The 25,243-nt window shown below is 41.7% G+C and overlaps 2 protein-coding genes across 3 annotated transcripts in view; both read left to right on the top strand.

Annotated features, from left to right (window-relative positions):
- Positions 1–3,771: 3,771 nt before the first annotated feature.
- On the top strand, positions 3,772–4,116 carry LOC308409941 (helix-loop-helix protein 1-like; the record flags this gene model as incomplete). The annotated part of the gene is made up of 1 exon (XM_080902935.1): positions 3,772–4,116. The coding sequence occupies one exon, from the start codon at positions 3,772–3,774 to the stop codon at positions 4,114–4,116; it is 345 nt and encodes a 114-aa protein (XP_080759061.1).
- Positions 4,117–6,724: 2,608 nt separating this feature from the next.
- The window catches only part of LOC308409408 (vang-like protein 1), a 28,134-nt gene continuing 9,615 nt past the window's right edge, over positions 6,725–25,243 (top strand). The window contains exons 1-7 of one of the 2 annotated variants that reach the window (XM_080902134.1): positions 6,725–6,884; positions 12,401–12,650; positions 13,681–13,852; positions 17,285–17,327; positions 20,080–20,508; positions 20,891–21,066; positions 22,352–22,485. In XM_080902134.1, the coding sequence (XP_080758260.1) occupies positions 12,647–12,650; positions 13,681–13,852; positions 17,285–17,327; positions 20,080–20,508; positions 20,891–21,066; positions 22,352–22,485 (958 nt within the window). In that variant the 5' untranslated portion in view covers positions 6,725–6,884; positions 12,401–12,646. The remainder of the gene's footprint in view (positions 6,885–12,400; positions 12,651–13,680; positions 13,853–17,284; positions 17,328–20,079; positions 20,509–20,890; positions 21,067–22,351; positions 22,486–25,243) is intronic. The other variant, XM_080902133.1, reaches the window with a different exon arrangement.

Genomic DNA, 25,243 nt, shown 5'->3' on the forward strand with positions numbered 1-25,243 from the left:
CTGACATGACATAAGCAAATGGAAATGTCAGAAAGCAGCAGGGAAATGTATGGAAGCAACTGATTCATGTCCAAAATCATTTGCAGCTTGTTCAGAGAGAGCAGAAATTGCTACTATGATGTGCACAAATGACTGAGTGTTGTGGAGGTTGAACTAATAGTTATGAGAATTTCAATTCTGATCTGAGAAACGCACCAAAGCGACTGAGAAAAACTGTAACTCATTCACATTTACTGTGCTGTTTGCTGCAAACTCATTATAGAAGCTGACAAATGATGATGGAGGTAAAGTTCTGGAAAATAAGAAAAAGAAAGGGGGGGGGGGATACTAAGGCATATTTTCTTCACAGTAAAAATAGAAGCTTTGACAAAAACAGGAATTTTAGTTTGATTTTTGTTTTTTTGTAATTTTATTGTGTGTAAGAAAAATATTTAGCAAATGCATTTTCATAATGCCCGGGTTTGCATGAGTGTTATGAACAGATGAGAATAAGGAGATGTAAATATGAGGTTTGTGTCTGTGTCCTTTAAACAGATGGTGTCCAGACTGAGACAGATGAGAAGCTAAACCCAGAAGAACCAATAAGAAAAGGAGGAGATGATACAAGACCAGTTAGACTTTATGGTCACAGCTACTTGAATTGAATAATGTGGTGTTGACTCAGGTTCTATATGTACATGTGTGTATAGATAGATAGATAGATAGATAGATAGATAGATAGATAGATAGATAGATAGATAGATAGATAGATAGATAGATAGATAGATAGATAGATAGATAGATAGATAGATAGATAGATAGATAGATAGATAGATAGTCAGTCATTAGATCTGAGCAACTGTTTGAGCATCTCCAGAATCTGCTGACATTAAGCCAAACTGTGCAGTCAAAGAAGACAAATGAAGGTCAACGAGTAAAAAAGAATAGAAAAACTAGCACAGAAACAGAGCATTTGCATATATCTGCAAAAGGCAGCCTGATGTAAAAGTTTTTGTAACTTCAAAACAATGAAGGTACGTACTACAAGAAAAGGCTTTTGTGTTTCTGTTCAAGGAGTGAAACTATGGAACAAACTGAATATGGAATTAAAGCAATGTCCAAACATAAAACTGTTCAAAAAGAGTTATAAAAATATGATCTTCTCGATCTATAAAGAAAAGGAAAATATTTAAATTAAGTGAATGTCTCTATTTAAAAACAAACAAACAAAAAATTCATGATGTGATATTATAGTATATAGTATATCAGAAATCTGTTCACTATTTTTATTACAAATTATATCAGTAAGGAAGCTGACTAAATATTCACTGATAATTTATGGGACAGGGGTGGGATTAAATAAGTGTATACTTCTTCCCACTCCCTTTCAACATGTAAATTAATCAGAATGTTTTTTTTGTATGTAATTTGTATAGTATTTTTTTTTCTCTCATTTCTTTTCTAAATGTACTTGTATATTGTTCACATGTTGAAATAAATTACCAATCAATCAATCAATCAAACCCTGCAAGACATCTGTGAGAAAAGCATTTTTTGGGCTGCAATATCAAGAAGCAAGTCATTACAAGGCTATGTATGGTTTTATCTTAGATTGATTAAATCGTATTTACACTGATAATTACAGTAGCTGTTCATAAAATGGTCTTTTATTCTGGCTGCTGCATGCCTTCTTTACTGTGAATGTTCTTACTATTCATTATCAATAAAAATTATCCATGTACTGGTTTTTCATGATGATGGCAAAAGAGATTGCGTGATTTTGCCAGCGGGCCAGACTGGCCAGCATTTATATTTTATAGGATATCACAGCATAAATAAAAACTTGCTGAAAGATTACAGCTACAGCCAGATACAGGCAGAGCTGATCATCACTGCTCCAGCAATGATGGTAAATTAATTCATTCAGATGTTTAAAGTGCTCACAGTCCTGCAAAAAAAAGAAAAAGAAAAAGTCAATGATACATAGGCATTAGATCTAAGCGGTGTAAAGAAATGCAAAGGATGCCATCATGTCTGTCAAGTCCTCTTTGAAAAGGCCACATGTTTGCCAACACTGCAACTTTGGGAAGCCATTGTCATAACGTGCACCTCTTTCTTTCCTGTGATGAGCATCATATCCACGCCGTTTTCAAATCGACAACACATAAATGGTCATGCAGCGGCTTCGAGAGAACGGTAATGATGTTAGCCATATGCCAAGGCCATCTCAATAACTTCACACGATCCAGTCGAGCATTTACTGTGCCATTTCTGACAGCGTCTGAGGAAACATTTTCCACTACCACAGAGGTGGAGGCTCAGTGGTGATTTACTCTCAGTGATTATGTTAGTAATGATTAGCGTTGACATTTCCAGAAATGAGCAGATCAAAATGTCATAGCCGCAGCTTTGCAACTAGCACACTGGACCAGACGAGGTATAAAAAACAAAAACTAATCCTCAATATAAAAATAGATATCAATGCATGGTATGCATAGCTTGCATGAAATTAGATTTTCATATGTATAAGTAAAAACGCTTCCCCTCCTGAGTCCAAAGCAAGAGTTGTGCACACTGGTTTGCAGATCCACAGCTTTCTACCAGCAATCTTGTCACATTCTAATTCTCCAGTTTCACAAATATGACTCAGTCTTGCATCAGGTCAAGGCTATTACAGCAGATATTCCACCGGCTTTTTGATTTCCTTCTGTGTAGACCCAGGTGCTCACTTGACCTTCTGCTAATAAGAGCCAGGGGAATGTGACGTCACTAGCAGAAGTTTTCGTCAAGTGGACCTTCAATGTAGTGGACTGGATTTTAACCTTTCAAATGAACCGTCTGCAAAAACAAATCTCATAAAACAGGGCGGGGACTCAGGCAGGTTTTATTTTTACCTGCTGATTAATAAAAGCGAAAGAAGACAGCGTCATCCGTCTTGCTTGTCGTCTCTGAGCTCCGTGTAGTAAGACGAGAGTGTCTAATCCTGCGCACAGACAGGCGAGGAAGCATAGGGGAGGTGGGGGGGTGAAGAAGACCAAAAAATGCTGCTGCTGAATGGAGCCATACAATAGTGACAGTGTGGTGGAAGGGAAAGACGAGGTGGGCTGATTTTTACTCCACTTCAAGTCCAGTTTTCAGCTATTTTTCTCCACTCGGGTAAATCAAGAGTCAGAGACCATGAAGGCTGCTGGCGAGATAACTTTACCTGCAGCTTAAATATTTGATATTGCTGAATGAGATGAAACCTTCTCCTCGAATGCACAAGGTAAGTTCAGCCTTGTTTTTTGTTTCCACGGTCGTTACTCCAAGGTCTTCTGCGCGTTTTTCGTTTTTTTCTTTTGTTTTTTTGTTTGGTTCGTCGAAATCTGCAAGAAAGTTGAAACATTACCAGATAAAAACACAAACAATCCGATGTTCCTCTTGCACACTCTTCTACATATAGATATTATCTTCAGGAAATATATCATAAATGTGTGCTATTCTTATTATACCAGTTGTTTTTTGCAAAACAAACAAGGGCTGCTTCGCTTTGTTTTCTTGTCTTGATGTTTCAGTACCTCGGACAGCGTCGCTATAGTGGTAATACTACAGATTCTCCACTGAAGGGCAGCAGGAGTCTCTCATATCCCTGCATTTGTTCCTAATTGCCATGAGGAAAAGCCAGAAGAAAATAAAATGTTTTCATATTTGCATCCATGATTTGTGCATGTTTTATAGAATTACAGTATTGCCTCAGTTTCATTTGCCTAGTAGTATTTTTTTTATTCTATTTTTAACAGAGGTTTTGATATGATGCTCAGCGGTGATCATCAGGAGTCTGATCTCCCCTGGGGACACACGGACACCCTTCTGGACTCCCTCGGTGCGCAGTGTGGGTCCATGCCGGTCGGAACCCACGATGGAGAGGCCAAAGTGCGTTCCAAGGAGGAGAAGAGGCGCAAGAGGCGCGCCACAGCCAAATATCGATCTGCGCATGCCACCAGGGAACGGGTCCGTGTTGTAGCCTTCAATGTGGCCTTTGCAGAACTAAGGAAACTGCTCCCAACGCTCCCGCCAGACAAAAAGTTGTCCAAGATTGAAATCTTGCGACTCGCGATTTGTTACATCTCATATCTCGACCACGTGCTGGACATTTAGGACAAGTGTGGCAGTGCGTATCCAGCCACTAAAGAACAAGGGATATGGGGAATCCCTGGTCTGTATCCTAATGGAATACCACGCTGACATTATTATTGCATGATGATGTTTCATTATGAGGATGAGCTGCAGCACTGGAGGCTTAACATCCGTAGAAGCACCCGAAGAATGGAAAATATTTTGGGACCTTCTCTATATCACATATTGCATTTTGTTTATTAATCACTAACTTATGGAAACATTATCATGCTTGGGGTTGGTTCTTATTCCACCAAGTATTAAAGAAACTTATATAATATAATATGTAACTGTAAAACACTCGTGTGCTCTGTGTTCCTTCTTCTAATGGCAGCTGGAATTTCATTTCAAATCAAATTTGCTTAAAATAAACAGTAAAAAGGCTCATCTTGTTTTTTCAAATTCATCTTGTAATATTTTTGAATCCGGAAGAGTTCAGAAACAATAAAGTTTCACCAAAATGCTGAGAAATAAATGTGAGTTTATATTTTCTTTTAGAGGGTTGTTTGTTGTGTTTGTAAAGAAGTTGACACCTCTGTCTTAGTCATGGGTAAACGAACACACAGGTCTAATTTCTGGGCATTCAAAAACAGATTTCCGAACATTTCAAGGTTCTGACATTCTGCCCAAATACCGGATGACATCAGGATGTAGCTTTCAGCTCACTCGCCCCTGTGGTTTTCCTCTCCATTAGTCTGAGGCTGCCTGCGCTCCTCCTGTCGTCCATTTATGCGAATCTGTAATGTGGCCCATGGGGCTCGAGGTATTGTTTATGTCCACTCCAGCAGCAAGAGCGAGAGTCCTTTGTGCATGCAGCACATTACACGCACTGGTCTACACACTGAACACAATGCTTCTGAGAATACAGGGAACACGGGGCTCAGCTTAATGTCAGATTTCGGGGCAAATAGGGCAAAGAAGCATAAAGCTTGTGTGTGTTTAGAGATGTTGGTTAAATGGTGAAACAAGGGCTTATTGATCACACACATAATTTTGATACAATATATTTAATGTAATTATAAGTTTAATGCAATTCTTCCTGCACATGTATTCGAATTTGAGTTTGTAAATTTCAGAATTCATTCCAGTTTATTTTTCCTTGAAAGGAGCAACGTCGCCCTCTGCTGGCGTTGTAGAGAACTACATATACGGTAAGCGGTTTCTTCGTGGTGTGATGTCAGTTTTTAAAATATGGTTATCGAGCAGGCCCAAATAAATCTTTTGTTATCATATTATATAGATCATATTTGACATCATAGTTGTCATACGGGTTTTGAGTATCTTGAGCTATTGAGAAATGTTTGTTTAATAAGATATCTCAAGAGGTTCTGCAGCACCTGGAGATTCCTCAATAGCATATGCTTTAATTACCGTGTAATCCATGCAGAAAAAGTCTCGCCATAAGGGAAATTCAGCCTGTCGAAGATGTGATGCATTTAAAAACCCAAGAGAGAAACAACTAAATGTATCTCCTGTCAACTGCTGTGTTCAAGGTCAGGAGTTAAGTAAAAACTAGCACCATTGTATTTTATTGATTACTGCTATTGTTGTGCAGGGGATCAAGAAAATCTCACTTTTTTTCAGATTGCAAAGTTGGTTCTTTTAATAACAGTGAAAAGTGGCACGTTCCCTTCTACATTTAGTCTCTGTCACTTACCTGTGATGGAATTTCCTCTGGCAATTTATCCACTACAGAGCCCACAGACAGTTTCTGTCTGCAGAGATCAGAGGTGAGGCGCCAGGGCCCTGGAAGTGTCAGCTATGACACCAGAACCTCGAACTATTATAGAAATTGCATCCCTGGTATGACACTAATGAGATGGCACAATCAGGTGCAGGTGTTAAGCCCCTATTAACCCTACCTTTAAGCCTTCTTTCTTCTATAATTAATATCATGTGTTAAGCTGATGTGTTGCAAAAGCAAGTCCATACAAGTTAATTAAAGATAAGGACAAAGTATGAGATGAATTAACAAAGGTCTCACCATGATCATAGTTAAACAGATCCAACCCTTATCTTCAGAGTAATGGCCATCCTTACGGGTTGCTCATCATAGGTAAAATAACTGAAATGGTTCTGGGTGGATATTTCTGGATATTTCTTTAATTCTGTTATGCTATTAAAGACACCCTTAACAGACAGAAAATGTAGTCCTATTCTTAGTAATCTGTCAGTTTCCCCATCAAAATCTTCAGTCTTCAATTTACAACGTTTTCACAGAGACGTGTAGTATAAAAAAGTGCATACACTATACTATATACTGTGTTCAGTTGCACAGCGAAACATGACTGGCTTCAAACGCATCTATCAATAATGACAAAATAATAATAATTGCTATTTTAGTCTACAGGTTAGATATAGGATCGTTTGGGCGGGGCTTAATCTTTTCATTTTCTAATTAGAGAAGTTCCACGTGAGCTTCTTCGTGAAAAAAATGTCAAGTTAAGTAGCAAATCACATTTAGACATCAGTTACACTCACTGACGGCCCTGACCCTTCTACAGTAGTCGTAAAGGACGACCTCTTGCGGGCCAGAGCGGAAAATACTCATTGTAACGCGCTGTAAAAGCGTGCTGTACACCCATGCTGCCTCCCTTTCTGGTCCTGCGAACCACAATGGCCAGGATCCTGTGAGCTGCCTCTCCGTGCAGACGCGCCTCACAGCAGCAGGAACAGCTGCAGCTCCTCGGCGGCAGATTCGCTGACACCGACACGCAGGTGAAGGAATATGAAACGCTTCTGAGATAAAGGTAGGTAGACGAATCCACGGATGTTCATCACACCGGGTATTGGCTGCCCTTGCCAAAAAAAAATCCTGAGATACACCAGCACGCAGGAATCACTGATGAAGTTCAATGCTGCCGTCGTGGGAAAATGGTTTCCTTTTCGCCAGACAGATGCAGCCACATAACCCGAATTTATCTGGAGCTCATGACTTTCCTTTTTCTATTACATTAGTATCGCTTTTTATGTAAGCATATTATTTGAGCCGATCATCCAGATTGCATGGTTTATTTGAAGTGATTTAGTCTTGTGTGGTTAATGGGGTTCAGGGCGAGACTGAAAGGAGATCTGCTGTAACAGAAGCTGCAGCTGTGTAATAGAGAAGTGGCTCCCCTTGTTCTGTGCGACCTAGTAGCCTTTATATTAAAAGCGGGGTTGGAGATGTCTCCATCAGCAGCAGCAGCTGTCTGGAGAGCACACAGCTGGATGAGGTGTTAACTGTGACTGGAGCAGTTTCACGTGTCTTCGCTCTCTGTCGGTCAGAGTCATGATGCTGCAGTGAAGCCGTGTAGCACCTACAGTTATTTATTATTGAGCAGTGTTGATGGGTCCTGTGCAGAGAGCTTGAGGACACTGCCAGCCTGGGAACCCTCCCTGAATAGATGAGTCAACCCATGGAAGCTATCAGTTCTTCCCATGCATGATCAAAAGTGATGTTGGCAAGGCTTTGGCCTTTGTTCTCCTTTAAATGTGCCCGACAGGGCAGTGTGTCAGAAGTGCAACGAGAACTGGAGCTACCTTTAGGCTAAAGAGAGGTAATGGAGGAGCATGGGGTAGTGCGCAATATATTACAGTATAGTTTACAGTTGTGCATTTGGAGACATAAAGGCCCTGCACTACATAAAGGTATCTCTTCAACAGCCCTCTCAGCCCGCACTACCCTCCTCTTCCTCCCTCTCTTCTTCTACTGTACTTCTCTTTAATTCCACATGAGCGGATCAGAGGGGACTAAAGTTTGCATTCCAGAGAACTGTGTCAGGTCTTAACTTTCTCCTTTTACAATGGGCAGCAGGGTGGGAGTAGCTATATCCAGTCACTGAAAGGTCACAGGTTTGCTTCTGCAAATACTTGTGGAAAAATACACAGGAACACACTCCTGATCACGTCAGATATCCTGGCAGTGAGGGGCACAAAATAAGAAGAAAAAAAAGGGGGTGTTTCTAAGGGAGTGTCATGACTTGCATATTTGACTCAGTTTTATGTGATTTTAGCCCAGTGGTAATGTAATATGTTAATGAGCAGCAGTTCCTCTGGGTTATCTGTAGTCCACGAACGGATTTAAGATATTAACCACTATATATTACACAGGCTCACACTCTGTCACCCTTTGTTTGATTTCAGAGAGGTTTCACACAGCCTAGTGGACTGTGTTATTCCTGTGCATGTATGGACTTGTTGTTTCTGCTGCCATTTTAAAAGAATGCATTTTAAAACAGTAATATAATATACACCTTGGTTGTTTCAGGTCCTAAAATGTGGCTTTTGGCTTGTTTTTATATGGCAGTAAATGAAATGTTTTTGGCATTTGCTCTCAATTCCGGCAAACCAGTGATCTGATATAACAGTGAATCAATAATGAAATGGGTTTAGCTTATACTAAGCTAAGATGAGGCTCTAATATACCTACTGTGTGTTAGGTATTGATCCATAAGTGAGCCAACATTGATATCGACCCATATGTCTTCATACAAGTAAATTAGATGACATTTACCCATGCCGGTGGCCAATATTTATCTGTAGTGTCACATTAATTTCGCAAAGATCTCGTGATGAATATCTGAAACACCTTAAAACATATGATTACCTTCCAAAAAACATATTTACATTGGCATTTAAATGTGCTTAAACTGCGGTTTTGAACATCTGTATTGATATCCATCCAGAAATCTACTATCCACTGTATATTTGAACAGTAGATGGGAGTTTTGTAGTTTGTTTGCCTTGAAGCTGCAAAACAGCTGATACAAGAAATTCATCAGATTACCAGCTGCTGTATCTGGAAGATTATGGCATAATGCTACCGGGGCAGGGTGCACAACAAGGAAGGAAGGCATGAAAGCTAATAGGTGTGAGGAGGGCACAGATGCCATGGTAACCAGGCCTCAGCATGTGCCCTGGTTGAGCTATGAGACTCATCTGTGCCATTTCATTTGCCAGCACTGCATTGGATACCTTAATGGAATCTCAATGCCACACCCCTCCTTCTCAGCTCAGTTTAGAGGGCAAATTACTATACAGTCAAAATCTCACGTTATACTTATAAGCTGAATCAGCAGTGGGAAAAATGCTACAGTGCATTTTACTTATCATACGTTGCAGCTTTTCCTCAACGAGCCCCATGCTTATTTGTTGCAAGACTAAAGTGTGCTTATGCCTTGTCTTTATAATAGGAGTAAAAAATTACTCAATAGGAGCATAAGAGCGGGTGTGCGTGCACCCCTGAGCCTGACCATTTGTAATTACAGTAGCTCCCACTGTGCATCAGCCTCGTTCCACTAAACAAACACCCTAACGAATGTTTGCTTTACATTAGTGTCAGTTTCTGCCTTGGTGAATCTCTTCTCGGTGCAGCCAACCAGAACGGTCTGCAGTGATGCAACTGTGTTTCACTGCAGAGTCAATTTTCCGCACAGGCTCCCTCTCGGAGGAGTACTGCATTTTTGGGACAGTCTCGGAGGAAGCTCAGACAGGCGCACGTCTCTAATGCGCGTTGTTATCCCCGCATGTTTCATTCATAGTTATCGTTGGCTTGTAACTGATAGTTTTTCTTACCCCGTGGCTGCGATTTTCCACATGGCCTGGTTCACTGTGCCTCTTCATGCTCGTCCTGTGGATGAGTGGCTTCTCAGTGGGATCCCTGTGCCCCACATACCACTGCCACACGCCCAGAGATCAGCACTCAGGGGGTTAATGGATTTTATTCAAATCACCAGGCGGGATTCGGTTAACCACACGAGTGACGGGTGTGATGGAAGGCTATTGTTTCCTCTTTATGCCCTCTCACTGTGCCTCACCCCAACATCACTCTCACATACGCACTTAAGTGCATCCACAAATTTAGGCCCAGCAGGGCAGATTGATTACTGCTGTTAGATGGAGCCTCCTGCCTCCAGTGTTGCCAAGGTAACACCGGACGCTCCGGATGAGGGTTGAAGATGAGACATATGACAATCCTGTTAAAAGTCAGGCTTGTGTTTAAAATTTGATACTGCACCACTGACTTTGATTCTGTGAGTAGCATGTTACAGTGTGTTCAAGTGCATTATTTATTGACGTTCTCTGTAAGTGCTGCTCTGCCTTGTTCAACATTATGTTCCCTCAGCATTCATCAGCCTCCACTGATGGAGTCACGCTCTGAGAAATTGCACTTTTTTGTCACTGGGGCATCATTTTGCATCAGGTTGGTTCATCCCAACTTAAACTGACACTTCATCCCAAAATCAAATTTACATAATAATCCTCTGGGCTGTGGTGTCATCAAGATTTATGGGAGCTGTGGATAAAATGTCCACTTGTTCTTGAATGAATTGAAACTGAGTAGCACTTGTTAAGCACTATCTCTTTCCAACTGCTCAAAATAATCCTAAAACTTTGCCACGAGTAGTTTTATGTAAGACAGACATTTCCACGGTTGATGTCTAAAGTAATAAAAGACACTACAGTCTTGCACTAGTTTCAACTGTTTCCTTATTCACAGGGGGTTAGCACAGCAGGTAGCTCCACATGTTTGCTTTGGCAGAGTTTTTGCACTGGATGCACTTCCCCACGCAGCCCCAAAAGGGTTCTCCCAGAATCAAACTAGGGATTTTTTTTATGTATTTAGGCAAACATGTAACCCACTACACTATGGAGCCAGTCTACAGCCCAAAGAACAACAATATAGATTGTATTTATCTGACAAAAGTAATTCTTTAGGTTGCAATATTAATCTTACAGACTTTATATGTACTGTATAACATTTTTAATGGAATAGGCAGCTGAGGGAAATAAAAACCATTTAAACCCTCTTAATGGAAATCTGCTGCACAGCAGTGTCTTCTCTTAACCCTTCAGAATACGATCTCTGGAGCATTCACATCCTAATATGCTGAATGGGCTGTTTTGGTGTTAGTATGCATCATTTGCTGTAGAGATAACAAATGGCCTGTAAGTGATGGGAAGAATAGTCTCAGCTGGTAAATTGAGATGGTGATGGGGAAGTTGACTGGCAGGTGGTTGTCAGGACAACAGCTGGGAGACAGACAGGGTTGAGATTGAGGTCTAAATGAATGCTTGGTGAGAGATCGTCATGCATACATCACACATTTGTTTCACAGGAAGTGAGTCTGGCAGATTCAGCTCCTGTTAATAATGACAGGATGGAGAGAGTTCTCTTTTCCAAATCACTGGCTATCAAATAAAATGCAGTTATTATGAGATCAATTATAGTACAGATTAGAACTAAATGATCTACCTGAATGTGCTCTTTTTATGTGAATATGCAGGTTTTCTCTATATTGTACGTCTAAACTGTACGTTGACAAAGGGAATGTTTTATTTTAAAATACTTGGGTTTTGGGGGTTTTTAGCCTCTTCTATTACTGAAGGGGTTTTTTTTTTAAGAATGTAACTGAAAGAAAACCTAATCCTAATGAGTGTTAAGAGCTCATACAAGTGGGCATTTTTAACATTAACATGGGACATTAATTATTTTCTGTTTTGTTACCTGCACCTCTTAATGTATGTCTGTGCCATTCCATATTTTTTTATACAACCTTAATGTTTTTGTTTCTCCTGAGATGCATAATTATGTTTTTTGGGGGGTGGTTTACAAGCGAGACCAAGCCAAAAAGGCAGTATTTAGGCACAAGCTATAAAAACACACATCCAAACAGAAATAAAATAAGACTTGTAAAAAGACAGAAAGACTGTGTAAAAGCTTCTTCATGAAACATGTTTTATATGTGGCATTCGAATGGCTGGATTTAAGTCAGAGTTTCCAAATAAAGTGCGTCTTGTAAATAATTCCAAGCAGAGGGTACAGAATGCACTTTTTCCAAGTTCAGGGCAAACTTATAACGACTGCAGAGGAAAGGTTTTTGGTTTGGGGTTTTGGTTTTTGTTTTTTTGCATGTTTGCTTGTCTTTGAGACACATTAGAGAGATAGGAAAATATTGGGGGAGATAGTAGGGCGTGGCATGCTGTAAAAATTGAACCGGGACCGCTGCTGTTAAGGGGATGTTGTAACACATGTAGTGTGTGTGCTGAATATCAAGTTAGATTGGAATAAATATCCCAGGTTAATACATTAATCATAGATAATCTGAAGTATATACCCACAACACAGCAGAGCACAATGGCTAATATATTAATCTGTCTGCTTTGTAAATGTGTCGAATGATGAGAATCAGAGATGCAGAAGCTTTTCTTGCACATATCTAATGCTCTGTTTGTTTGATGTCTTGGTGCATCCTTCATACTGTGCTATTTATCTGTCCCTCAGGTCAATGTGGTCACTGAAGCCGCAATCAAAGATAGTTGTCATTCGTCGTGGATTTTTGAAGCCTGTCTCTATAGCAACCCATTTGTCCTCCTGAGCGCTGCTGCCAAGTTACCCTCTCTGCCACACGGCAAGTCTCTCCTCATCCCCCTGTCCAATCACCGTCTCTGAACTGCGTCGGTATGGACACGGAGTCGACCCACTCTGGCTACTCCTATCACTCCAGTCGCTCCGGGAGATCAAACCGGCATGGGTATGTTTCCTGTCTGTCGTCAGCCTTTCCATCTGACTGTCTACTTCTCTGCTGTATCTGTCTAACCGGCACTCCCATGACAGGAATTTGTTTCTTCCAGCTCACATGCTGTATCCCACTCCCTGGCTACTGGAATGCCTTCAGTGAACATTTTGTAGCTTTGTTTGTCTTCCGTTTGAGTGGGCCACATGTTGGTTGTGAAATAATGAGGCGAGAAACTGCAGAGAGAGAACAAGCGAGAGATTGAGACAGACAGAGCTTGTGGATTAGGGTCGTCACAGCTGAGCGGTTCTAACCTATTTCAGTGATTGAGTCTGTGTGCTCTGCAAACGAGAGAATCATTTGTTTATCTCCCCCCTCATTCCTGATGCCTATAATTGTCTGCTGGAGTATTAATGCACTTCACTGTTTACGAGCTTTCATTAATGAGAAACCGTCAAATTATTTTCTTGATTTTTGATTAATAAAGAATTAACAAGTTATTTTATAAAATGTCAGGAGCTGATAAAAAACGCTGCTCACAAGGTCCAGAAGCCAAAGATTGTCCAATAAGGAGTCCAAACCTCACAAATATTAAGAACAATTATTAAGTAAGAAGCACATTTTCACATTTTAGAAACTAGAATTTTTGTCTTCTTGGACTCACCTTAAACAAATAATCATCAAGAATAAACTATAAAACATTTTGGCTCATTATTTTTATTGATATAAATTAATGAGCTTATTGTCTCAGCTCTTATTTTGTGTGTATATTGATGATATGGTACTTATCCCAAGCTGAATCATTTTAATGAATGGAAAATAGGGACCCGAAATGGTTGTTTAATTTACATTTCTGTTAAAGAAATTATATAGACATGTATAGTGATCATTATTTTAATTTTAATTAGTATTCATTTCCATTTTAATTAGTAAAGAATAATCATTGAATAACGATATGTTAGGCTCCAGTTTCAGTCTTATATATCGGTACATTTTTCCTGTTGTATTATCCCAGTGGTCACCATGTGTGCTTGTTCTCACTTTCCAGAGATCGAAGCCGTGAGCGACACAAAGCCAGCAGCAGTAAAGACAGCAGCCGCTCGGAGAGATCTGTGGTCATCAATCCCCCCGACACCCCTTCCCAAGACTCCCCAGTTCATAACGGAGAACCGCTGCCTGGAGAGCCCACACCTGCAGCAGAACAAGGAGATGAGGCGCAGGTATTGGAGTAACTCTAAACTGAAAACTGACAGCAACAGTGAAACTGTGAAAGATGCACATTGTTTTGTAGGAAAGCACACTAAAACTGCAGCTAGTATCAGTTTCCTTCAGAAAAAGCAAGACCCATTAATCCATGCATGAACTTTGCGTCCCGACCTTATAAACTCGCCCTCGCACAGCTGGCTGACCGACACATGATAGGCTAACAATGGCGACAAGGGATCAGATAGGTCAGAGGATTAGCATCTCTCTTATAGGCCTGGCTGGATTTGTACAGACAGTGTTTCGTTACTGTGTCTGTGTGTGTGAGTGTGTGTGTGTGCCTACATACTGACTGTAATGCCTAATGGCTTTGAAATCAAGGCATAGTATAGCATCAAAAAGCTGATTTTGCTGCTACAAGCAAAATAGGTTTGTGTAGACACAAAATGATGCGATATGAGGCTTAAAATGCAGGGCAGATATTTAACTAAGGCTTCAAGGATTAAAGATTCATTAGAGTATAATACTGTGTGGATATTTAGGAGTTATTTCTTTCTTGCAGAAATTATTGGCTATTTTGGGAACATCTACTAGCCATTTTGTAGTGCTGCTCTAATTCTGAACTGTCCTCCACCACACAGAGTGCTTTAAAATCATCACAATGTACACTAGATCCATGCACTGAGACCATCATGCATTGCGGTCCCTCTGCTGCTACAACAGGAGTATTCAAACGATGAGTTAATGCGATTTTTTTCCATGCTGACAGTGCCTGGTGAGCGTAATACGCCTCAGGCATCTAAACCTTATGCGTCCTCCTGTCTCTGAGCAGCAGGATTTCAAAAAAATGACTATTAAAACATCTTCTGGAACTGCGTTTCAGACTGTATATTAGCAATATGGATATGTGAAATATTGCCCCAAAGCTATAACCAGATGTGGCTAATGCTGCTTTTAAAAGAATATATTAGTTTAATCCCTACATTGTGTTATTTACAATTAATATCACAAAATTTTAGGTTTCCCCATCCTGGCATTTTTTTAAGTGGCAGAAAAAAGCTTCCATATAGATGTGCATGGATTATAGATTTGTGTGTTTTATGTTAAAGTGAGTGAGAGATCTCAGTTACAGCTTCTACATATCTGTAAACAGCAATGTTATGTGGTACTGATTGGGATAATTAGGAATATCCCTAAACAGCATAAACAGCATTATATCCAACTGGTTTCTGAAATATATCAACAGCTTTCACCAAACAAGCACAATATGAACAAGACATAAATGAGGAGACTGATACCTGCCTCCTGTCTGCATGTAGATAGCAATTGGTTGGCTTGGCTTAGCAGAAAACAAGAGTGCTTTTATTAGCCAAGTGATAGCCTGGAGTGTGACCTCCTGTGGTCTTATCATCACTGTGAGATTGCAACTCCTTGTTTTACATTTAAGCTTTTCTAGAAGCTTCACATAGGAGAAAAATGTAAATATATATAAATATGTCTTTATGCTAAGCTAACTGCCACCTGAATAAAATTATTTTCCAAAATATTAGGGTTCCTTTAAATGCAGAGAATCGCACAAACTGTACTGAAAGATAAATAGAGCTTAAAGTAGAAGCAGAAACGAAGAAAATGAGAGAGATAAAGAAAGCACCTTCTTCCCTGAAGACGAGTTAAAGATATTGCTAGCCTGGGGCTGCCTTTACCGTGTCTTTGACCCACTTGAAATACATAGTAACCCAAAATGAGTGCATTTTTCATTGGCTTATTGTGCAACTTGCATGCTTAAAATAGCTGCAGAAAAGCATTGTATCAGTAGTGCAAGCTACCTTGACAAAATATACTTTCCTAATATTAGCAACATTTAATGTGACTGGAAAATAAACGTGCGTTCAACCTGACTTTCTGACCATGTTGGAGAAGTCTGACCTATTTTGCTATCTCTGCTCAGCATCCCCTTTTGGCTGGAAAGGCACATTCCACACTGGCATGTGATTGTCAGCTCCTAGCCTGCATCCATTGTTAGCAGTGTAAGGTAATCTGCTATTGTACTGCAGTACCCCTGCAGACGGTTGTGTCCGCACACCATACACCAGTGGCAGCACCAGCATTACCGCAAACACCGTCAACCACGGTGCACTCCAACCCATGCTTTTTAGAGCAGCTTTGTCAGATGGTGGAGCCGCATATTAACACTAACTAGTCTCCAGTGCAGAGGAAACATTCTCACAGACTGGGATTAGCATTAGCATCCGGCCAAACGCCACTTGGAGGAAAGCTGATATGAATAATCCTCCATGTTTACACGCATGCCTGTGACATAAGGATACGGTCTTGGAGCACAGTTTGTGTGTGTGTGTGTGTGTGTGTGTGTGTGTGTGTGTGTGTGTGTGTGTGTGTGTGTGTGTGTGTGTGTGTGTGTGTGTGTGTGTGTGTGTGTGTAAGAGTGAGTCACTGAGAATCTGTTACTGAGACTGGCCATGCTGCTTTGTTAGACACTGTGACTCTGTGCCAAGAGGGAGCAGTTTCAATTTCCTCACAGTGTTAGCTGTAGCAACACCATAGCGTATGGTAGTCTTGCTTTATAAACTTGTTTGTTTGCCCTTTTTCTAAAATACTCACCTACTCACAGCTACTACACCAGCAATGCATGTAATGTGAGGTAAAAACACAAAAGCTCCTTCTCCTAAAAGGAATGCAGTAAATTTAAGGAAACCTGGCAGGCGTTTGAAGCTTTTTTGTGTGTGTCTCACAAAGCCTATTTTAACCTTCACCCAAGCTAGTGCTGCTCAGCGATTAGGCTTTGTAGCTGGCAGACTGTTTTCTGTGTTGTGTGGCATAATCCATATTCACCCTCTGCCAGATAAAAAGACTAAAACACTGCCAAGGGAGCAGGCGGCAGTCATGCCCTTCCACTCTTGCTTTTATAACCTTCCTTGTGTCAGTCTCTCCTGGTTTCTTTCTCTTTCTGATCTGATTAGTTAGCATTAATCTTCTGCATGAATCCACTGAGACTTAATGATAGGTATTAGCAGTATATTAGCTCACTCAATAATGCTCCGTTTTCTCCCTCTAAATGACACATTAGCCTTAAAGCATTTGCAGTAGGATCCTTAGGACGAATGAAATGTTTCAGTCATGCATTTCGCATATAGAATATAAAATGTATATGCTTAAGTGGTTAGTGCACTAAGACACACTTGGCCAACACATTTTAATCTCTTACCCGCAACTGCACTTCAATGTCTAAATAAGTGGAAAATAAAACAGAGTAAATCTCTACAAATAAAAACAAAGCTGTGCCTCTTAGCCAACATCTGGTGAAGAGGAGGTGCCCAGACAGTCTGGTCTCTGTTTGTGATCTGTTTCCTCCTGTTCTCTGTGATCACAAAGGGTTCAAAGAAATTGTTTGGTATTTTGGGAAATAAGCTTTTCTTTTCTTGTTTTTGCAGAGAGCTGCATGAGAAGATCAGTCAAGCACCCAGTGTTGAAAAAGTACTGCACAAACCTCTTTTATGCTTACTTTTCCTCATTTGTTCTTTTCCTTTCAAAATGTTAACACAAGTTACTCTATATATTGCTTTTGATTGTAAATATTAAAGGTAGAGGCTGTTCACCAGAACACAAAACATGCATACAGCACAAGTATGAAAAATGACAAATTCTGAGCTAAGTCTTAATCCCATAAGCCCGTGATTAGCCACCCTTGATTCCATTAAAATTGTCATCTTTTGTACAACCGAGCATTTCTCAAGTGTGCCAGAAGAGGTTTATTTTGAAACTTTCAGAATTATGACTGAAAGACTAACATTCTTGGGTTTATAAGAAAAACACCAGATTAGTGAGATTAGAGAACAACAATGAGAGAAAATTGGACACTAGCTAAGTGACTACTCAGCATCTGTGTTCAAACAGGAAGATGTTGTTTCTGTGTTCCTAATTGTTCATTTGTCACAGTGGAACGCGGAATGACATTGATTGTTCACAGATGCAGGTTGGTGAGTGGGGGGTTGGCTTGAGAAAGAAACTAAGGGGGAAAAAAGAAGACGTGTGGGCTGAATACAAATGAGATCTGGCACTAAATGAAGCTGATGTTACACTTACGGTGCACAGCTGACCTCTTGTTTCTCACATTAGTCTGGCAAACACACACTCAGGACGCCAGCCCAACCTCTCCTCTCTCTGCTCATAACCTGCTGCCATCCCTCTGCGGCATTGCCCCCCTCTTCTCTGATCATGCTCATTCATCTTCTGGCTCCCGTTGGCATCCTCCTCCACCTCCTCCTCCTCCTCCAGCAAGGCTAAGCTAATTGGCTGTGAGCTGTGCTGGAGAAGCAAAATTCATATTTATATTACAATTTGTAAAATATGCAAAGTAAGTCAGATTTCCAGCGGGGTTCACTTAGGCTTCTTTTAACTTTAATAGACTGGAAAGGATCTTGCATATAGTTGGAATCACAAGCTCTAGACAGGTGAAGAGTATATGACAACGAGCTGTGCTGCTAACAGCAGCTCCATGAGGCTCATGTGGCTTCAGTGTGGATCTAAGCACTGTTTGATGGTGCTTAGGTGGATGTGTGCGCACACGTGTGTGAAGCCAGGGTGGCTTATCTGTTCAGCCTGTCAATTTTCCAGCCATCATCCCTCTCGCTGCAGCTGCTGCTCCTTTGATTGGTTGTCGGGAGGTACAATGCAGTGACACTCTGGAGCACAATGAATGGCTAATTACATGAATTAATGGCAGGCAAACAAAAATAAATGTCTCTTTAGAGTAGACTTGTCACTAATTTATTCTCTTTGTGTCTCTTTGTCGGAAATATTTATGCTCAAAATGACCACGGTAGTTAAGAAGAAGAAAAAAACAGACTAATTTGTGATGATGGGCATGGAAAGCTTTGGCTTATGCTGTGTGTGTGCGCTTTTGCTTGCATGCACATCCTGTCATCCTTTATTACTTCAAACAGAATTTAAAAGGCTTGCCATTATATTGACTTGCTCAAAAAGAAAAAAAATTAAGGATGTGCTGCATTCATGGTGCATAGGCTCTGTGGGGCCTTTGTGGGCCAAGAAAGGAGTCAGTGAGAAAATGGAAGCACTGTCTGTCTGATTCACATTCATCATTTGACTCTGCTTTGTCAACTTATGTTATTTTATGGGCCCAGGTTTTGACATATTAGTCTCATACATTTGTTTGGTGTCCAAAGCATTAAACAAAATCCATTTTAAAGATCTACTCAGTGGATAAACAGTGAACCAAATGATTGTGTGAATCTTATGAAATAGTAAACCCACATATACCCAAATCTGTTTTCCCCCTTTGGCCCTCCACAGCACTTTTAGTGTCTTTCAGCTCATTTCTGCTCTATCAATGGAAGGATCCATCAAACATTTTGATGTTGGATGATATGCAATATTTTGTTGTTTGAACAAATATTGAAGTCACCCCATTATTATGGTTGAAAAAAAAGAGTGAATGTGGTGGCAGTGTCTGCTTGATGTCCTTTGTGTACATTAGTTGTGGACATGAGAGTGATGCATCCTTTTATCACTGACAAAACAAACAAGAACATTAGTTGTACTAGTCTGTGTACCTGATGTCTCAGCTAACTGTCAATCAAAAGTTGGTGTAATAACAAACAAAGACGCGTGCGCTTACAATATTATAAATATTTCTTAGGTCAGTAAAAGAGGGACTGACAGTCTGACAGTTTCACAATGTTGCTGTTTTACTAGTGTTTGCTGGGATGTTGTTTATGAAGCTGATGAACCCAGTGTATCTACCTAGCACCACAAACAAATCAATTCATACAGCTTGGACATATTTTTGGGGAGTTTTGCTTCTGTACCACCACCACCACACTGGATTTTAAGTCAAATCATCAAGATGTGTTCAAAGTGCAGACTTTTAGTTGTAAATTTAGGGGTTTAACAAAAGTATTGTTTAGTAGTTTTAGCCATTTTTACTTTTGAACCTCTGACAGTGGTGGACTATGAGTGAAAATGGCTGTAACTCTTTTTGTTAAACCCCTTAAATTAAAAAAGAAGGCCTGAAATTTATCATATCTTTAATTAAAATTCCAGTTTTGGTGTATAGAGGCAAACTTCCCAAGACTTTTGCAGTCTTTTAATAAATGACCTGAAATAGGTAAATACTTTAATTGACAGCATACACAATACAGCAGACCCAAATGTACATCTGTGGCATGAAACCCAGATTTCCTTCATGTATTCCTTTACATCCTTTCAGGATGATAACTGGGGAGAAACCACCACCGCTGTCACAGGAACGTCAGAGCTCAGTGTTTCCCAGGAGGAGGTGGTAGGCCTGGGGAAAGGAATACAAGACCGGACCCAAGGCTTTCGCCGTTACCTTCCCTTGGCTGTGGGCTCATGCGTGGGGCTGCTGGTGCTCGCCACGCCCTTGGTGTTCCTGCTTCTACCAGCAGTAATGTGGCCCGACAGACTGCAGGTCTGTGGTGCAGCCTGCGAGGGGCTCTTCCTCTCCATTTCCTTCAAGCTCCTCATCCTCCTGGTAGCTGTTTGGGCCTTGTTTCTGCGACCCAACCGGGCCTGCCTGCCAAGAGTGTGTGTGTATCGTGCCTTCCTCATCACACTCACACTCCTGCTCACTATGTCTTATTGGCTCTTCTATGGGGTCCGGATCCTTGATGCTCAGGTGGGTTTGAGATGTATTTAATTTATTTATGTATTTATTTATGTATTTTCTTAATTTTGCACATTAAGCAGTGAACTTTTTTTTCATCAGTCAATCTTTTTAGATCATTTAACAAATAGTTAACATGCAAATACACAATTTTTTTCCGAGTTTATTTCCTTTATTGCTTTAATGGTGTTAAATGGCTCTTAGATAAAGGTTGATTGATTCGGTTTTTGGGACATATTGTTTTTGTTTTTTATGGTATGTTGTTTGCATGTAGCCGAGTATTAGTTCAATCTAATTCATTTAGTCTTAAATAAAGCTGTAATTTGTTTTGTTTTTTAAGCTTTTATCTAATGAGAATGAAAGTTTCATTAAGCCCATGGTGTGGTCCAAGCAGGATGAGGATTACCACGGCATCGTCCAGTTTGCTGTGTCCCTCGTGGACTCCCAGCTGTTTGTTCACTACCTGGCAGTCGTACTTCTGGAACTCCGCCAACTCCAGCCCTGCTACAGCGTGTGTGTCATCCGCTCCACAGATGGAGAGACTCGTCACTACAACATAGGACAGCTCAGGTGAGCACGCTGCAGTTGCACCATATTAGCTTTGTGTGTCTTTCCTAAAGCAAACACAAGGCTGACCGACATAGATAAGTTTCACACTTTCGCATGCGGATATAACCTTTCTGTACTGTGCACAGTAAGTACACAACGGTGCTCAGCCACACTCTCCTTGTTGATGTATTTGTGTAATTGGAAGCTTATGGCCACAGGGAAGACAGGCACAGGCAGTAATTGAGTTACTCTACGGTGACCTCGGCTAGTGTGCTATTCTAGGAGTTCGGAAAGGAGAGATGAGAAAAAGCGACTCGTCATATGACTGTCTTTGTTTCTTCTTTGGACAAGTTTATTACTATGACAAGACTAGGAGACATTACTATTTATGCTTGTGTAATGAGGCTAACAGTTTAATGGGTTAATAATGGGCGTTCTTCCAATTCCTAATTTGTGGAATGGTAAACAAGAGGTTAGGACCTGCGGAGGAGAAAGAAAAGGATTCATACTACATTAACTGTTTCCAGTAGTTTATATGGCTTACTTGGTTGTGGTGGCTTACATGGTGACACTGTAAATGGCTTCATGTCAGGTCAGTTGAGTCTTCATTGGTTGAAGAGGACAAATATGAAAATTGAATTGTCGATGACTCAATTCTCAGCAGCTCACGTGGTACAGTGCTGCAGCTTGTATAAGGGCTGAGTCCCTCTTAACTCTTTACCCCCCACTTGGATGCCTACTAGCAGTAAGCCTTTTTTTCTCTTTGCTGAACTGAGTGAACTGAGAGCTACTGAAACCTGTTCTGACAGTCGAACCACGTCTTTTTTTACATATATTGAGGTGTCTTTAACTTTACAAGAGAGGTCGCTAAATGTCTTTATGGGGGGAAAGAATTAAAATCTTTCTCTGTCAAATAAAGTCAAAATAAAATCTTTAAAATAAGAAGCCAGGGATGAGGGATTATAAAGTAGTGAGCTCACCAGACCTCAGTAGCCTGCTCATCTTTTGTCAGATGCTTGCACTGAGGCATAAAACAACAGATTCTCCCACTGAACTGTCGGCGATTGAGGTGCATCGTTGGTAATGTAGATGCAAAAGTTTGGCCATTAAGAGGATTTTATTAAATAAAATAGATCACATCTGTGCTAATGTTTGTTCTCAAATTGTTTAATTGAATTTCTAAATGACGGCATTATCTTGTAATTCAATCACTGTTTAGTGGGCTGTTCGTTCACCAGATTCAGGGGGATTTTATACTGTCTTGTACTGTTTTTAAGTTTTCTCTTTTCTCTCTTGCCTCACACAGCATTCAAAGGGCCGCTCTGTCCATTTTGGAGTATTACTACAGAGATTTTCCACTCCATAACCCGGCCCTTCTCTCTGCTTCTAAACACCGAGCTGCCAAACACCTGGCTGGGTTAAAGGTCTACAATGTAGACGGTTAGTTGCCTCATATGTCCCAATTATTTATTTTTTTCCTGTACTACACTTCTCAAATAAATTAATGGAACACTCTGGAAATACATCAGATCTCAATGGGGGGGGAAGCTATACTGACATGGACTGGGTAATGTGTTAGGAAATAAAAGATAACACATCGTTTGATGAAAATGAAAATGCTCAACCTACAGAAGGCTGAATTCTATGTCACCCCAGAATAAAAGTTTCAAAGAAAAGCATGCTGCAGGCTAGTCCTTTTGCCAAAATGACATTGCAGAATGGAACTCAGTAGTTTGTTTGTCCCCTGCATGCCTGATAACACTGGGGCATGTTCCTAATGAGAGGAAAGAGATGATGTCCTGGGGATTTCCTCCCAGATCTGGACCATAGCATCACTGAGCTCTTGGACAGTGAGGTGCAACCTGGTGATGTTTGATGGACTGAAATATGATGTCACAGAGGTGCTCTATTGTGTCCTTTAGGTCAGGGTAGCATGGGGGCCAGTCAACGGTATAAATTTCTTCATTGTCCAGGAAATGCCCGCATACTCTTGGCACATGGGGCTTGACATTGTAGTGCTCCAGGAGGAATCCAGCAACCACTGCACCAGCACAGGGTTTGACAGTGGGTCCGAGGATTTCACTGGTAGCAGTCATGGCCCATTGCCTAGCCTGTAAGATACGTTTTTTATGTTGGAGAGCTTATTGAACCATCAAATAATAATTACATTTTAATTTCCATATATGAATTTTCATTTGTGTCATATTTGCTACATCTGGCTGTTTTTTAAAATTGCTTAAAAATATATTGGGTTTTTCACGTAGAAACATCGGGTCCTCAGGATACCCTTCTGAAGTCTGTTTCTGATTGGTCAGACACATTGTTTGGACATTTTCACACCATACCCTGCTGGAGATCATTTTGCAGCTCTGGCAGTGTTCATCCTGTTCCTTCTTAAAAAGAGGAGAAGAAATTAACAACAGGTGCACCTGTTATTAATTTCATTAACACCAAAGCAGCTCAAACTGATTAACAACCCGCCCTGCTAATCAACTAGACTTGATGCTACACTCTCATAAAAAGTGTTCCTTTAATTTATTTGTGCACCGCATGTAATATTTCTGCTGATGTCCCTTAGTTTATACCGTTACTTTCCCTTGTTTTAACTGTCTTCTCCTCGTTCTGCTTGCTGTGATACTCTGGTTTCAATGAGCAGCTTTGAAAAACAAACTGAGAACATACCGTTTTGACAGTAAATACAGATAAAAGCCCTCACCATCACAGGGAGACACTAATTTCACGCTTCAGTCGTGAAGCGTCACTCTGAAGCGTCCCTCTCTGACATAATGCATATATTGAATTTGCAGGGGAAAAAAGCACTCTTCTAAATGCTACAATTTTCTTGATATATTACTTTCTTGCACACATCCTGTAATGCCACTGTGGAATACACCAGGCACAGACACACGCACACACAGGTAGGTACAGCCAACTTCCACATTTATTCACGTGTTGTTGTTTTGACAGCTGACTCAGTCACACAGTCTGACAGCTCACGAGCCCAGCTGATCTCTTCCCTGGCCGCTCCTCCTCTCTCACTATAAACACAGCGGAGGGAGACCATCATCAGTCCATAAACAACATCAGCTGTTCTTACCGGCCTCGCAGCGCCGCCCTGATGAGCCTTCCGCTCCACTCCTCCCCTGCAGCTGCGCCCGGGGCCACGCCTCCGCCACACACCCCCACCGCCCGTTCGAGGCCGGGGAGCCGTCCGGCCGAGCCAACTCCCCCCCCCCGCGAGCGAGAGAGGAAATCGGCCACTGCCATCTGCGCCCCCGGCCTATGGATCACCTTGAACTTAAAGGGCTGCAACGCCAGATACCACCGGGTGATCCGGGCGTTGGCATCCTTCATGCGGTGGAGCCACTGCAGCGGGGCGTGGTCCGAACAGAGGGTGAATGAGCGTCCCAGGAGGTAATAGCGCAGGGAGCCGACCGCCCACCGGATGGCCAGGCACTCCTTCTCCACGGTGCTGTACCGGCGCTCGCGCTCTGCTAGCTTCCGGCTGATGTATAGGACAGGGCGGTCGGCCCCCTTACCTGCTGGGACAAAACGGCTCCCAGCCCTCTGTCCGAGGCGTCAGTCTGCAGAACAAAAGGGAGGGAAAAGTTAGGAGTGTGAAGCAGCGGCTCCCCACAGAGAGCCTTTTTCACCTGCACAAACGCCGCCTGGCACGGCCCCGTCCACTGGACCAGATCCGGGGCACCCTTTCGAGTGAGATCGGTCAGGGGGCTGGTTAGCTGCGCAAACCCCGGCACAAAGCGACGATAGTAACCCGCCAACCCCAAGAACCGTCTCACCTCCTTTTTCGTCCTGGGGCGCGGGCAGGATGCGATAGCCGCCGTCTTCTCCACCTGTGGACGCACCTGCCCGCCCCCCAGGTGGTACCCCAGATACTGCACCTCCCTCCGTCCAACCGCGCACTTCTTCGGATTGGCCGAGAGCCCCGCCCCCCTCAGGGACTCCAGGACCGCGGCCACCCGCAGCACATGCTCCGCCCAGGTGTCGCTGTGGATGATCACGTCATCCAGGTAGGCGGCAGCATACGCTGCGTGCGGACGCAGTACCCGGTCAATGAGACGCTGGAAAGTGGCCGGGGCCCCGAACAGGCCAAACGGAAGTGTCACGAACTGGTACAAACCGTACGGAGTGGAGAAGGCCGTTTTCTCCCTGGCCTCGGCAGACAAGGGAATCTGCC

The sequence above is a fragment of the Rhamphochromis sp. 'chilingali' genome (genome assembly GCF_963969265.1).
Source record: "Rhamphochromis sp. 'chilingali' genome assembly, chromosome: 14".
Taxonomy (NCBI): domain Eukaryota; kingdom Metazoa; phylum Chordata; class Actinopteri; order Cichliformes; family Cichlidae; genus Rhamphochromis; species Rhamphochromis sp. 'chilingali'.